We start from the raw sequence: 15,169 nt of genomic DNA, 5'->3' as shown, positions 1-15,169 counted from the left end.
GCCATCCACTTGAGGTTCATCTTCCCTCCTCGCATCCCTGCATCGTTCCTCTCTCCCGCCGCCGTCAACCTACAACCAAACAAACATTCATTTTCTTTCTTTTTCATTTGTTTTATATCTTGTGTTTTCATTTAGGTTAGGTTTTAGTTTTATTTACAAGTTCGATTTTATTTTTTTGGCTTTCCACGTTTTTTTTTTTATATGACTTTGGTTTTATTAGTGTTTTGATTTCTTTTTGACTTTTTTTTTATTTTAATTTTGTTTTTCATAAAAGTAAAAAGTAAAAAAAAATAAAAATAAAAAATCATTTTTATGTGACTTTGAAATTTCTAAGAGAATTAAATCAAAAGAGGACTTGCACTTTCACATTTTAAAAAATTAAAATTTTTTCATGTGGCCTATGGCCCATTAAAAATTTAATTTATTAACCCTTTTGATTTTTATTTTTTTTTACTTTTGTCACATTGAAAAATTTAATTGATCATTTACCACATTAAATTTTCTCATAAAACTTAGCACATTAAAAATTGCCTAAGGAATAATCAAATTTTTAATCTAAAGTTCATTCTTGGGTTTTTATTTGTGTTAAGGGTTTTTGGACTTTAAAAATTTTAAAGGAAAATTTTGTGGTATTAATTTCTCTATTGTCAAACACGCTTAAAATCATATCTAAAGATTGACTATAGGAAATTAACAATTTTTCTAGATCTGGGTCATTAAAGAAAAATCATTTTAATTCTAGGATTGTGAATTGCCTAGCATTTAAATTTCATGGTTCTTCATGGTATTTAGATCTTTTTGAATTTAATTGCTAGAATATTTTGCATGCTAAGGTTGTTGTTTCTATCACATCTCTAATTCTCTTCTAAATAGCTTACTTTTGTTTCTTCAAGTAGGTTCGTGGTTAATTGAGCATCTAAGGCACTGGTCTAAAAATCATTTCTATCTTGTGGTTGTGTCTTATTCATCTCAGTTGATATCTATCAATAACTCAGTTAAACAGAACTTATCTCATTTTATTGAGTTATTCAGCCTTAAGTCTCCTAGAGCCTGTGTTCCACAAGTTTTCCTCATTCATTTACCCCTAGGGGCTACCCGCCTTGACTTGTCGAGGAGAGAGTCTAAACAGAGTAAGGATTAGAGTGACAGCCCTTACTCTGAGCGTTCTCGCAATGCCTGGACACTTTGTGCAACAACACAATGGTTTTGAGGTCTCTTTAGTTACTAGCTTTAAGATGATGAGACAGTTAGTCCTTCTTGATGCTCTTGATGTTTCCCAGACAATCTTCTTGTGTTTCGGCCCGTGAGTATCCTTCTTCAATAATGTTTCCTTTTTCTTCTTGTCGTGGTCACCTTAGCTCTTGAGAAATCTAGGGCAGCTTTCTTTTGGTGATTTCTCTTTCTTGATAATTGTTTGTGATATATTTTTCCTTTAACTTAATTAGCTTCTTCTTGCACTTGATTATTATTAATGTTCTTATCATCAAAGAGCTACCAAACAATAAAGAACAATGAGACAAGAGAACACAAGATACAGGCGATCAGCAAGGGCCAAAACCTCTCATCTTGAGAGGAAAACCCAAAAGAATTCTTCTCTTCTTATAGAACTTCAATTGACGAATTCCAAGACCTATGACCCTTGACCAAACCCCTCCAAGACCAAGTCAAATCACTCCTTTGATCAGTTCTTCTTCCACAAAGTCAATGTTGGTCAAACTTGCTGCAATACTTGGGATTTCCGCTTCTCTTCAAGATCTCGGCTTCTTTCACAAGTCTACAATTCTCAGCTTTCTTGAAATCTTTTGCGGTTTCACACGAGTAGACAATTTGAGAGTCTTCTCTTCTTCGCTTGGATAGGATCTTCCTCCTTGAGAATTCAACTTATAAAGAGTGTGCACTGTGATGTCCTTACTTAGCAATTCTGCTAAGTAATTGCTAGTTTTGTCAATTTTTCAATTTTTCCATCATAAACTTAGGAAGAGTGGGTTAGGAGGACCCCACTTGGCAATTTTGATTTGATGTGGCTCCAACATACGAGAAAGGAAGGAAAATCGATCTTCTAGTGGGAAGTGGGGGCCACCCAAGAGGAATATGCAACCCTTGGAGGAAGGCGTACTTGTGGGAAGAGAGGGAGAGAGAAGGGGTCGATGTGTGGGGCCCACTTTGTGAAGGGAGAGCTCAAGGATAAATAGTAGAAGAAGCCTTCATTTGGGGGGCTTTTGAACCTTTGACAAACACACTCACTTAGTACGCTTGAGTTGTTGAGCCAAGTCTACAAGTGTTGTTCAGCGCACGAGATTTCTGAGGGGAAATCCCAACTCCTTTGGTGGACTTTGAGTGCCACCCTAGAGGAGCCATTGTTACATTGTGGAGTTGTTCCGGAGAGCTTTCTACAAGTGAATTCGTGTTATTCTGGAGCAGACTAGGCGCAGGAAGGGACCACGCATTCTTGAGGGGAGCGAGCTACAAAGCATAACCATTTCCAAGAATTTAGGAGCATATTTCCTCAGGGTCTAGTAGCATTTTTGCAGAGGATTGAATGGAAGTTGGAGGGGCTATACTACAGACGGAATTGATTTCTCCTAGGCTTGCGTAATAGTGACTAGACTGGGACCTATGCAATCATTTGTGGAGGCCACTCGTTGTGGGGACTTGATCTGGGATTTTGGGGTTGAATTTGCTTGGGGACATAAGAAGAATATTAGATGAGATTATTCAACATTTTGGAGGTCTTGGACAGCAGTATTTCCTAGTGGTCCGAATTACCCAACTAGTTGAGGAGCACGGTATAGTTGGGGGTAATTTGGGAGGTTGGAACTAGACCCAACCCTTTCTGGGTCTTTGTGGGTTTGTTGAGGAGAGGCCAAGGTTAATTTCTCAGAGTTTTTTGAGCACTCTAGAGGGGCCAAACAATAGTCTATTTCCAGCCAGTAGTTGTAGATTTCCAGGGCCTGCGCAGAGTTTGAAGAGGAAGTGCTTCCTATCATTTGGGAAACACAATTTCTCACCTGGGGTTGTCAAGCTTGCTTTAGCAAGCCTAGGTGCGCACATTCCATACAGATTTTGTACATTCCTCTTCTATAATAAAACAACTCAGTTTGGCACAATTTTTTAGTAATTTGTGGGTGTCTAATTGCATGTTAATTTTATGTGTTGCATGTGGAATTTTGCTTTGTTTATCACTTTTATTTCCTAGTAGGAAAATACAGTGGTATCAGAGCTTTGGTCTTGGCTCAATTGTGGGGACACTTCTATGACCACAGTGGAGAAGCAGAACATTACTTACCGAAGGCATAGATACAGGCGCAGGGAGATGGGGTTGGAGATTACACCTAATACTAAGACCCCAGCACAGGAGGTAAAGGAAATAGACATGGTGGAACCCAAGAGAAAAGAGGAGGCAGCATTTGATAGCCTCTTGAGGGCCCTAAATGACTTGGCCAAGGGACAGAAAGAAATGTTGGAAGAGATTAAGCAACAAAACCAAGACAAGGGTATTCACAAAGATTTCTTGTTTAGGGAGACTCAGGGGCTTCCCACTACTATGACCATCATTCCCCCGTCACTCAGCCACACGCTTTCAGTGGGCCAACCAGGACTACATTGCCCACGTTTTTTCCCTTAAGAGCAGGTGAGCAGGATGGACAGGATGACATGCCTATGGGGGAGTATTTTCGAGAGTGGCAGTCTATGGGGGAGGGCTTTCGAGTTGCACTGTCCTTTTGGGATTTCTGCCAACTCAAGCAGAATGACAAGGGCAAGTGCACAAGGGGCTTAGGCACGTAGAATTCAGATATGCAACATACCATTGGGAGGATGTATCTTCCCACATTCGATGGGTCATCCAAATGCACGGCTAGGGCCTGGGTGGAGAAGCTAGACACATACGTTCAGCTTAGCCAAATAACTAAGGTGGAAGCCATGAAAATGGCTACCTTGCACTTGGAGGGGGCAGCACATGATTGGTGGTTCCATGGGTTGACCACGCTAGGGCATGCCAACGTGACTTCCTACGAGGACTTCACACGGAGGGTTGTGGAGCGTTTTGACAGGAGAGATCCGGAGGCACATTTCAGAGAGCTGACATAGCTCAGGCAGATAGGCAACCCCGAGCACTACACATCGAAGTTTTTGCGGGTATCAATGATGGTGTCGGACTTGTCAAATGCCAGGAGAGTCTATATTTTTGTGGAGGGCTTGATTAAGCCTTTGCGTGGGCTAGTGAGGTCCCGCAAGTCCACCACTTTACAAGAGGCATTATCTTGCACCGGGGATTTACGGGATGCAATTCCCAAGGCTAGGGCACTAGTTCCACCACAAGCTCCTTTCCCACAAAGGGGTCGTGACACTAGGCCTCCACCACAACAAGATATTTAGGGGTGTGGGCTGTTGGACGATGAGACCCAAAGAGACCTTCGTAGGAGGAAGTTGTGCTTCACTTTCCAAGAGCCATGGGCATTGAGGCACGAGTGTACCAAGGGCAATGAACACTACATAGATGTATTTTCTGATAGTGAGTCAGAGGATGATGCAAAGCAAGAGATAGGCGTTGGTGATGATAAGCCACAGGTGACAAGAGGAGGAGGGGGCCCACCACCCCCACCAAGAGGAGCTCCTTTCTTGCCTACAGTGGGGGTTATCACTTCACTTCAAGGAGTGTTGAAGTACCTTACGTTGAGTATCAAGGGTACAGTGCAGGGGCAATGTGTATCAGTGCCAGTAGACAGTGGTGTAACCCACAATTTCGTAGATGCCCAGATGGTGGAGAGGAGAGGCATACACACAAATTCCTTTGAGGGCTTCTCAGTCTTGGTGCCAAGAGACCATACCATGCAATGTACTAGATACGTTCCTAGGATGACAGTGGTGATGGGGAACTATTCGATGACAGATCATTTCTTCATGGTTGACGTTCCAAACACCAATGTGGTGCTTGGTGTTTAGTGGCTATACTCTCTTGGGCGTGTTACCACTAATTGGCAGAAGTTGGAGATGGAGTTCACAGGCCCTGATGGGAAGATGGTTTTGTTGAGAGGCATGCACTCATATCCCCCACAGACAGTGTCAACGCACAGGATGGAGGAAGAATTTGAGACATGGGGATATAGAGTGGGCTGTGGAGCTCAGGATATCAGATGCAGGGGATGGGCCCAAACCACCATACCAAAAATTCAGGTCATTCTACACAAGTACTCAACAGTGTTTGGGGACATTCCACCGGGGCGACCACTCGATAGGGGCTTTGAGCACACCATTGAGTTAGAGGAGGGTGTACACGCAGTGATCACCACACCATACCAACATCCCAAGGCTTATCAAGATGAGATCGAGAGAGCGATACAGGAGTTGCTCGCTTTGAGACACATCCGTCCTAGCTCTAGTCCCTTCACCTCATCAATAGTACTGGTGAAGGAGGGAACCCTCCATATGGGCATAGACTACAGGGCCCTGAACAAGCAGACTGTGAAGAACCGATACCCGATACCATGCATAGATGACTTGATGTACGAGCTTAGAGAAGCTAAGTACTTCTCTAAGATAGATTTGTGATCGAGGTATCATCAGATTCGGGTGAGGGAGAAGGACATCTCGAAGACGACCTTCAGGTGTCATTACGGCCACTTTAAGTTTTTGGTGATGCCCTTTGGGCTAACCAACACACCTGCCACTTTTTAGTCCTGTATGAACCATGTGTTCCGCAGACAGTAGCACAGGCACGTTTTGGTCTTCTTTGATGATATTTTGATTTATAGTGGGACTTGGGAGGATCACCTCCATCACTGGGAGGAGGTGATGCACATCCTAGAGGAGCAGCAGCTATACGCCAAGATATCCAATAGCAAGTTCGGACTTATAGAGATCCTTTATCTTGGCCACATTATAGGAGAGGATGGGGTGTGAGTTCACCAGGAGAAGATCAGGGCCATCCTAGATTGGCCTACACCCAAGAATGTGATGGAGTTGAGGGGATTCTTGGGTATTTACACCTACTACCAGAAGTTTGTGTGGGGGTTCTCACAGTTGGTCACTCCCTTGACTGATTTGATGAAGAGAGGGGCGTTTGAGTGGATCAAGGAGGCAAAGGAAGCTTTTGAGCGCCTCAAGCAGGTGATGAGCAGTTGCCCAGTGTTGGCACTCCCAGATTTCACGTAGCCCTTTGTATTAGAGTGTGATGCCTCTGGGGAAGGCATAGGGGCGGTTTTGATGCAGGGGGGACATTTGATTGCTTTCGAGAGTCGGAAGTTGCTTCCCCATGAGCAATTGTATTCCATTTATGACAAAGAGATGTTGGCCATCATGCATGCGTTGGCCAAGTTTCGATAGTACCTGGTGGGCAACAAGTTTAGGGTGAAGATGGACCACAACAGCCTCAGATTCTTCCTAGAGCAGAAGCAGTTGCAGGAGAGGCAGCAAAAATGGGTGAGCAAGATTTAGGCATACGACTTTGACATAGAGTATGTCAAGGGTCGGCAGAATGTGGTGGCAGATGCATTGTCTAGGAGGTCGGCCACCATTTCGCTCATGAGCATTGCCCTGGATTAGAGGGCACAATTGCTAGTAGAGTATTCCAAGGATCGCCATGCATGTGATATCCTTGATCGCATGCTACAGGATGACCAGTAAAGGGTGATGAGTGAGGTGATCTACTACAAGAACCAGATCTATTTGGTGCCAGACTCCCAGCTGAGGGAGAAGATTATGCAAGTTTCCCATGACTCTCCATTGGTAGGACACCGAGGGTTCACTAAGACATACCAAGCTATCATAGAGCGCTTTTCACGGAAAGGCCTCAAGGATGACGTTTTGAGGCATGTTCGGGAGTGTGACACATGACAGAGGAACAAGGGTGAGCAAACACACCCTGCTGGATTATTGCAGCCCATCCCTATTCCTGAGAGGAAGTGGGAGAGTGTTTCGATGGATTTCATCACAGGGGGCCACGCGGTGCAGGGCAAGGATTGTATCCATGTGATGGTCAACAAATTGACCAAGTTTGCCCACTTCTTTGCCATTTTCGCTCGCTACTCAACCTCACAAGTAGCAGATTTATTTTTCAGAGAGGTGTTCCGGCTACATGGTCTTCCAAAGGCCATTGTTAGTGACCAAGATAGTAGATTTATGGGCGCCTTCTGGCAAGAGTTGTTCTGGCTTATGGGTATTGAGCTCACTCCTAGCACTAGCTACCACCCACAGACCAACGAACAAACGAAGATTGTGAACAAGTGGTTGGAGGGCTACTTGTGTAACTATGTGATGGGTCAGTAGCATGCATGGATACAGTGGTTTCATTTGGGTGAGTACTACTACAACACTACTTACCACGCGTCCATTGGTATGTCTCCATTACAAGCTTTATATGGTTATGATGCACTGACTTTTGTTGACATGAATTTTGGAGACAGCAGGGCCCCTAGGGCCAAGGATTGGATACAGGAGAGTCGGGATATCCTCAAGCTCTCAAGGATAACCTGGAAACTGCACAAAACCAGCAGAAACTGTATGCGGGCTGGGGCAGAATAAAGAGGCATTTTGAGGTTGGGGATTTGGTCTTTTTTGAGACTCCAACTGTACAGACAGTCCACAATGAAGCAGAAGGGAGCAGAGAAGCTTAAGACCCATTTTATGGGCCTTACCAAATCACCAGACGGGTTGGAAAGGTAGCAAATGAGTTGGAGTCACCTCCAGGGAGCAAGGTCCATAACATATTTCATGTATCTTGCCTAAAAAAGGCATTGGGATAGCAGGTGACAACAGCTTTAGAGTTGCCTCCTATGGATGATGAGGGGCACTTGGTCTTGGAGCCTGAGGCTATTTTGGATACCAAGGAGAGGAGACTAAGGAGTAGAGTCATCAAGGAGTTTCTAATCAGGTGGAAAAACCTGCCCGATGAGGATGCCACTTGGGAGGGTGAACAGGTACTCCAACACCCATCATTGCAGTTGCTTGGGGACAAGCAAGATTTAGGCGAGGAGGACTGTGATCTCCCTACTTAGCAATTACGCTAAGTATTTACTAATTTTGTCAATTTTGCCATCATAAACTTAGGAAGAGTGGGTTAGGAGGACCCCACTTGGCAATTTTGTTTTGATGTGGCTCCAACATAGGAGAAAGGAAGAAAAATCAATCTTCTAGTGGGAAGTGGGGACCAACCAAGAGGAATACGCACCCCTTGGAGGAAAGGTGTACTTGTTGGAGAGAGAGAGAGAAAATGGGTCGATGTATGGGCATTGGGGCCCACTTGGTGAAGGGGGAGCTCAAGGATAAATAGGAGAAGAAGACCTCATTTGGGGGCTTTTTAACCTTTGACAAACAAACTCACCTAGTACGCTTGAGTTGTTGGGCCAAGTCTACAAATGTTGTTAAGCCCACGAGATTTTCGAGGTGAAATCTCAACTCCTTCGGTGGACTTCGAGTGCCACCCTAGACGAGCCATTACTGCATTGTGGAGTTGTTCGGGAGAGCTTTCTATAGGTGATTTCATGTTATTCTAGAGCAGACTAGGCGTAGGAAGGGACCACGCACTCTTGAGGGGAGTGAGCTACAGAGCAGAACTATTTCCAGGAATTTAGGAGAATTCCCTTGGGGTCTAGCAGCAATTTTGCGAAGGATTGATTGGACGTTGGAGGGGCTATACTACATGCCGAATTTATTTCTCTTGGGCTTGCGCAATAGTGACTGGATTGAGGTCTGCGCAGTCACTTGTGGAGGCCACTTGTTATGGGGACTTGATCTGGGATTTTGGGGTTGAGTTTGCTTGGGGACTTAAGGAGAATATTGGGTGAGATTACTCAGCATTTTGGAGGTCTTGGACAGCAGTATTTCCTAGTGGTTCTAATTACATAGCTAGTTGAGAAGCACGCTATAACTAGGGGTAATTTGGGAGGTTGGAACTACGCCCAACCTTTTTGGGTCTTTGTGGATTTGTTAAGGAGAGGCCAAGGCTAGTTTCTCAAAAAAAATTGAGCGCTCTAGAGGGGCCAAACAACAATCTCTTTCCAACGAGAAGTTGTAGATTTCTAGGGCCAGTGCAGAGTTTGAAGAGGAAGTGCTTCCTATCATTTGGGCAACACAATTTCTCACCTAGGGTTGCCAAGCTTGCTTTAGCAAGATCAGGTGCACACATTCCATATAGATTTTGTACCTTCCTCTTATATAATAAAATGGCTCAATTTGGCGCAATTTTTGGCTGAATATGAGGGTGTCTAATTGCATGTTAATTTTTGTGTGTTGCATGTGGAATTTTGCTTTGTTTATCATTGTTATTTCCTAGTAGGAATATTACAAATAGAGTCTTCTTGGCACCAAAAGTGGCTTCTTAATGGTCCTGCAATTTGATCTTCTTGCAGCAGATGGATGCCATAATTCTTCTCGCACGTATAAGATCTTTTAGCCCAAAATAGATCCCAAACCTTTTGATCTTCCTTCTCCTTTTCTTCCATATATAAGAGGCTCCTTATTCTCCCTTATTCACACTTCTTACTTGTTCTTGGATGCATCAACGATGCTCCTTTGAATGAGGTTAAATGATTCTATATATAGGCTTCTTTGAGTGCCCTAATTGGCCAACTTTCTCCTTTGAAGGTCGACTTGTTCTTTGCACCATGACAAGGTCATGGAGAGTCTTTTGACCCTAGATTTGACTCAAATAAATTTTATTTACAATATGTAACATGCCCAAAAGGGTCTTCCATACATGACAATGACTCAATTGACTTGTAGACTCAATGACAAGCCCTAGAAGCACACAATGGGTGTTTGACCTAAAAATAAACTTCGCTTGAGCTTGAAGCCCATGCCTAAAGAATAATAATAAATTTATTTTTCTCTTTACATCAAATACATAAAATCATGATTACATATGTCATTGTGAAGATCGAACCTAGTTGCATATTTCAACAAAATGCAGGGTTTGCAGCAGAGTATTAGGGTTGACGTGTACCCTAACCAAGGCTAACAGAACTCTGTGAAAGTACTCAAGAGCCAAGGACAAGAGGAGAAAAAACAAGGTACGTTTGTCTCTTTTTGTTAATGTGTTGCTAGTGGATAGTCGGTCCAAGATTGGACAGATTGTTGGAGCATCTTAAGACTATTAGAAGGGTAGCAAGAACGTGTCTTTGTTGTGCCCTAGTTTAGGGCTCCTTCAAATAATGTGTTGTCCTTAAAGGGTTGTCCTAAACTCTGTGAACAAGTGCATTGAATGGGAGGTCGAGACCCTAAATGAAGAGAGGTATGACCACACTATTTTAAGGGAATCTTGATCTTCAAGTGGGCCATATTCAGCCTCAAAGAATGTACTGTAGCAGATGGGCAACAAGGTAGGACTTGCATAGTGAAGGAAGAAAGATCTGATTTTGAACAGTTAGAGAAGCAGCCTATGTACAATGGTTGGAGGACTGTAAGTGGTTGATTGGTAAGGCCTAAGTGTTGTGGACAAGTGGAAGACTTGTCACAACAAGTGGGCTATACGTTAATTAACTTTTGGAGAAGCCCTAAGAAGTAGTCTTTCAGTAAAGTCTGAAGGATGTTTAGAGGGCAGATTTGAAGAAGCTCTTTGTACAGTGAGTGCAAGAGTTGGCTATTGTGTGGGCAGATTTGTGAAAACTCTAAGGACAAGTGAAGCAGTGGACATTCACTGTCAAGTGGGTTGTGTTTGGAAGACCTTATGATAGAAATCTTGGAGATATTGGAAGGCAGTTTGATTGGTGCCCTAAGGACTGTCAATTTGAGGGTTGTGTACAGAAACCCTAAGGACAGTCATCCTAGAGGCAGGATTGACTAGAAGGTTTATTTGAAGACCCTAAGAGTTGGCTATTTTGGAAAGATGAAAATAGCAACTAGAGGGAAGAATTATTAGAGAATATAAAGTTGCGTTGTCTGATAAAGATTGATTGGAAAGGTTAGCCAAGTTGACTGAACAATGGATTGGCTGACCTAGTATCGTCATGATCAGAACTGTGTGATGGATTATATTCAAGGCAAGAAGCAGTGCAGGAAGTAGTGTTGGACATAGTGTTGGAAACTTGGATGCACTTGGTGAAGACCTCAAGTACAGGATCATGACTATTAGGAGGCAGATTTGGAGCCCTAGTTCAAGAATCTGCAAGATGAGAAAACTCAGTGATAAGAGGGCTGGTTGAGGAAGCTACAACTATAACAGGTAGTTGATGTAAGGGAAGTATGAGTACTTCCGACACAAGTTGAGGCTTGTTGATGAATTCTCCCTGTTTGAGAGGGAGTGAGCATGGGTTTCTCCTCTCAGATTGAGAGGGAGTAAGGTGGACATTGGTTCTCCCTGTGTCACATACTAGCCCAGGACTAACCACCGTAAGTCTAGCGCATGCATCACGGATACAGAGAATGGATTGAATAAGTTTGGTTCTCCTTGTGTCAGGTACTATGATAGATTAGGATTGATATCCTAAGTCAAGTACATAGACATGGATAAGGAGAATGGTGGATTGGATAAGCATCTTGGACAGACATTCTAGAGTTATTTACTATGATGGATTAGGATGGAGATCCTAAGTCAATTACATGGACTTGCATAAGAATGGTCCAATGGACAGACATTTCCTTGAGGGAAATGGTTCGGTGAAAGATATACTCCGGGTATTCTATAGAATTTTTCGCAAGAATTTTTCGTGGATCTTCTGTGATAGTCTCTGCAGTAGAAAAGGCGAGTTTTCTGGGGTATAAGATACAAGTTTCCCAAAGTTGAAAACCTGAAGAGAATGCAAGTTTTCTGAGATTAGAAAACCTGAAAAGATGTGAATTCTTAAGGAGATATGAAAGCGACTAGAACTGTTTCTGTGTTAATACGCTAGCTAATGTAGCAGGACCGTAATGCGCGCTGATAAAGGACCTTAATGATTGTAATCTGCAAGTTGAAGAAGGACTACAAGGTCAGTAAAATATAAGCTACAGGAAGAACGAAGACAAGGCATTTTGTAACAGATTGACTATCTTATTGAAGATGAATCATGACAGAGGATGGAGAGCTGACTTGGAGATCCTATGGAGGTAGTTGTTTTGGTCTTGATCTTGATATCTCATTTGATCTGATTCTATAAGACGAGGATTGTTCAGGTTTTCCCCAATTGTGGGGTTTTGCCCTGATGTGGAGCCTATCTCTTGTGTTTATTATCTTTTGTGATCTTCATGTTTATATTTTGGTAATTGCTTGATGAAGTAAAAGGAACACAAAAATTTAATAAAGAAGCCAACAAAGTTCACAAGTAATTATCAAGGAAAATCAACATTTACCTTGAATTTCCAACAGGAGCTTGTGTGATGCTTAGCTTGAAAAAGACTCGAAGCATTGGTTAGGCATGTTAGGTTTTTCTACCATATTAAAAGGTTGAGGAGATGAACCCTTCACTCAAACCAATATCATTGGTTAGCCAGGTTAAGCTTTTTCATTTTCTACCATATTATAAGGTTGAGAAATCCAAGGAGTCTGAAGACTTTGAACCGGATGATGTTTATGTAGCTCATGTTGATAATCCCATTTCTAGTAGTGGTGATGAGTTTGATAAGTGATCATGTTGATCAGTGGTTTGTAGTAGGCTAGTGGCCCAATAGCTTGTAGCATGGTTTTTGGATTCTAGAGGCCATCTATAGCCTCATTGACTATGTATTTTGTTGTTGATATGCATTGCACTCCAGGCCATTTTGTATATTCACCCTTACATGGTATATAGATGAGAAAGCTTTGCATATTTTGACTCTAATGGTTTGGAATTAACTGTTTTATATATATTTTTTTAAATGGTTCATTGAATCTGGTTCGATCCGGTTCCAGTTCAAAACCCAATTTGATAGGTGGTCGGTTCCAAAACTGGTTCTGATTTTTAAAACTATGGATATGAATCAAATACAGCTACACATCTTACTTTATATCTTATACACAATTTAAGTTGCAAGGTTAAGAAAAATACCAGCTGAACAGCTGCAAAAATAAAAAGGATATCTCTTGTTACAAAGAATCGGAATTTCAAGGTTCTCCACTTCCTGTCTGCTGCAGCATGCACTCGAAGGTGGTAAGGTGCCTTGCATGTTGTACAGTGAGCAAATGCAAATCCCTCCTGTAATGTCAATAAGATTAACGTAATCAATTTAAAACATACTGAAACAGAAACTTGAGCAGATTAAAACAAGTCCAATCCCATAATAATCACAGCAAACCAAAAAAAAATAGCCCTTTCACAAAAGCAGAGACATCTTCTTTCTGAATCCAAAGGTATTATGTGACTTAAAAAAGAAAAGTAGTTACATCTCATGAAAATGTAAGTGCCTTACCCAATTAAAGTGATGATATGGGTTCTTTTAATTCTAATTAACTCGCTTGCCTCCAAAAGGACAAGAGAAAACCAAGATTCTTCTCTATTTTTAAAGGATACCATAATATTTGCCAATTCTGTTTTCAATTTTCACTTTAAATTGGTCTTTTGCAGTATTTATATCTCGTTGTCGTGAACATATCCATTGATACAAAGTATGCTTACAACAAGAAAATTGGCAAACAAATAGTATAATATGAGAATGTTGAAAAGATCAAGCTACAACAGTAAAAGTGTCAACCATATTAATCAAAAGGGCCACCCTAAGAGATAACATAATATAATTTACAATCGGAAAACCTAAAAGCATGTGAAAATCCAGAAAAATAACATTGCAGTTCACTACTGCTTTCAGGCAAAGGAATTTGATGGATGGGTATCATTAAGTCAAAACAGAAAAAAACCATCCTTTTCTACCAGAAGAGATGTATAGCAAACTATCAGTGTATCAAACTAGACAAAAGACAAATGTTCAGACAAGAGCTGGGGACTTGCGAAGAAAGAAACTTGGTTTGTGCTCAGTGAATGACCAAAATATAGAGGTGCTTTTGTTCATTTACAAAGTTGCTTCTCTTTTATTAAGTTCATGGGTATTAGTAAGCCTGAATCATTGCAACAAAAGTAGTATATTTCAAGGTTTTCAAAAAGCAACAGAAAATACACTGAAACATGTTTTTAAGGATATATAATACATTGCCAAAATTGGCTCTCACAATATAAAGCAACTTGATTTCCTCTAGCAACAAAAATTAACTCTAATACATCAAAGTGGAGGAAATATTTTTCATTATTACCAAGTAAAACATTACAAGACTATTTGCACCCCATCCAAATTCATGTACAATCTAATAAACCTACAACATGGTTGGCAAGTGCTATCACCACAGCCAACCAACATGTGGAAAAATAATAAGGGTCACATGTTGATTTTTGACCCTTACGTAGTTATTTTTTTCTCATTTAAATAGTTCAGATGGCCCTCAAGTACCACAAGCAACTTTCAAGTTAACCGTCAAATCATGTGCTTTATCACTGATAACAATGTTTTTCTTCATTGTAAAGCCACAATATTTAATTCAATAAACTTGTAGCATTTCTCTCAATAACTCTTTCCATTGTTGCATTGTTGATCTATTTAATGATAATCATGGTGCCTGCTCTAGTTTTTGTCCCTCTTGGTCCCACCATATCATCCACCCCATCTTCACATCAGGGGATATATCAGATCCTAATTATTATAGGACTACCATGGAAACACATTTGGGATCAAAACTAACACACTATAACATGTTCATAAAGAAGGACCAATCAACTCTATCATAGGCTTTTTCAACGTCAATTCTAAGAAACAAAGAATCTTATCCCATTTCCCTAACCCACTCCATGGCAGCCCATGCAAAAATCAAAGTGTCTAGAATAAATATGCCTTGCACAAATCCCAACTGCTCCTATTTGACTATTCTCTAAAAAACTTTATGAATCTGAAGAGCCGATAATTTAGCCAAGATTTTATATCAGGCACAGACCAGGGCAGTGGGCCAGCACCCCTAATTGTTTCTTTGTAAGCATTCTTCGAAGTTTGGAATCAATTTGATTATCTCTTGATTGATAGAGATTGTAAAAGCGCCTAAAGAGAAAGCCAACAATAGTTCCCCAACATCATGTGGCAAGTACTAGACGTTGAAATCTATAATATACCTATGATATATTAGGTAATACAATTATAACAAATAATATCATTAATGATGTATTAATGTTACCAGCTTCGAGATTCATTGCATTTAAGTTATAATTGTTCCGCAATATGCAATCCATCTTTATGACAGAAA

General features: G+C 41.3%; 1 protein-coding gene across 1 annotated transcript in view; it reads right to left on the bottom strand.

The window, feature by feature from the left end:
- The window catches only part of LOC149251447 (RING/FYVE/PHD zinc finger superfamily protein), a 173,248-nt gene that overhangs the window by 119,400 nt on the left and 38,679 nt on the right, over positions 1-15,169 (bottom strand). The window contains exon 4 of the mRNA XM_089459445.1: positions 12,939-13,085. Within this exon, the coding sequence (XP_089315571.1) occupies positions 12,939-13,085 (147 nt within the window). The remainder of the gene's footprint in view (positions 1-12,938; positions 13,086-15,169) is intronic.

Source organism: Pinus tabuliformis, chromosome 7, assembly GCF_031772625.1.
Source record: "Pinus tabuliformis cultivar Carrire ecotype Pingquan chromosome 7, CPIR1, whole genome shotgun sequence".
Taxonomy (NCBI): Eukaryota; Viridiplantae; Streptophyta; class Pinopsida; order Pinales; family Pinaceae; genus Pinus; species Pinus tabuliformis.
This window is presented reverse-complemented; position numbering and strand designations above follow the sequence as displayed.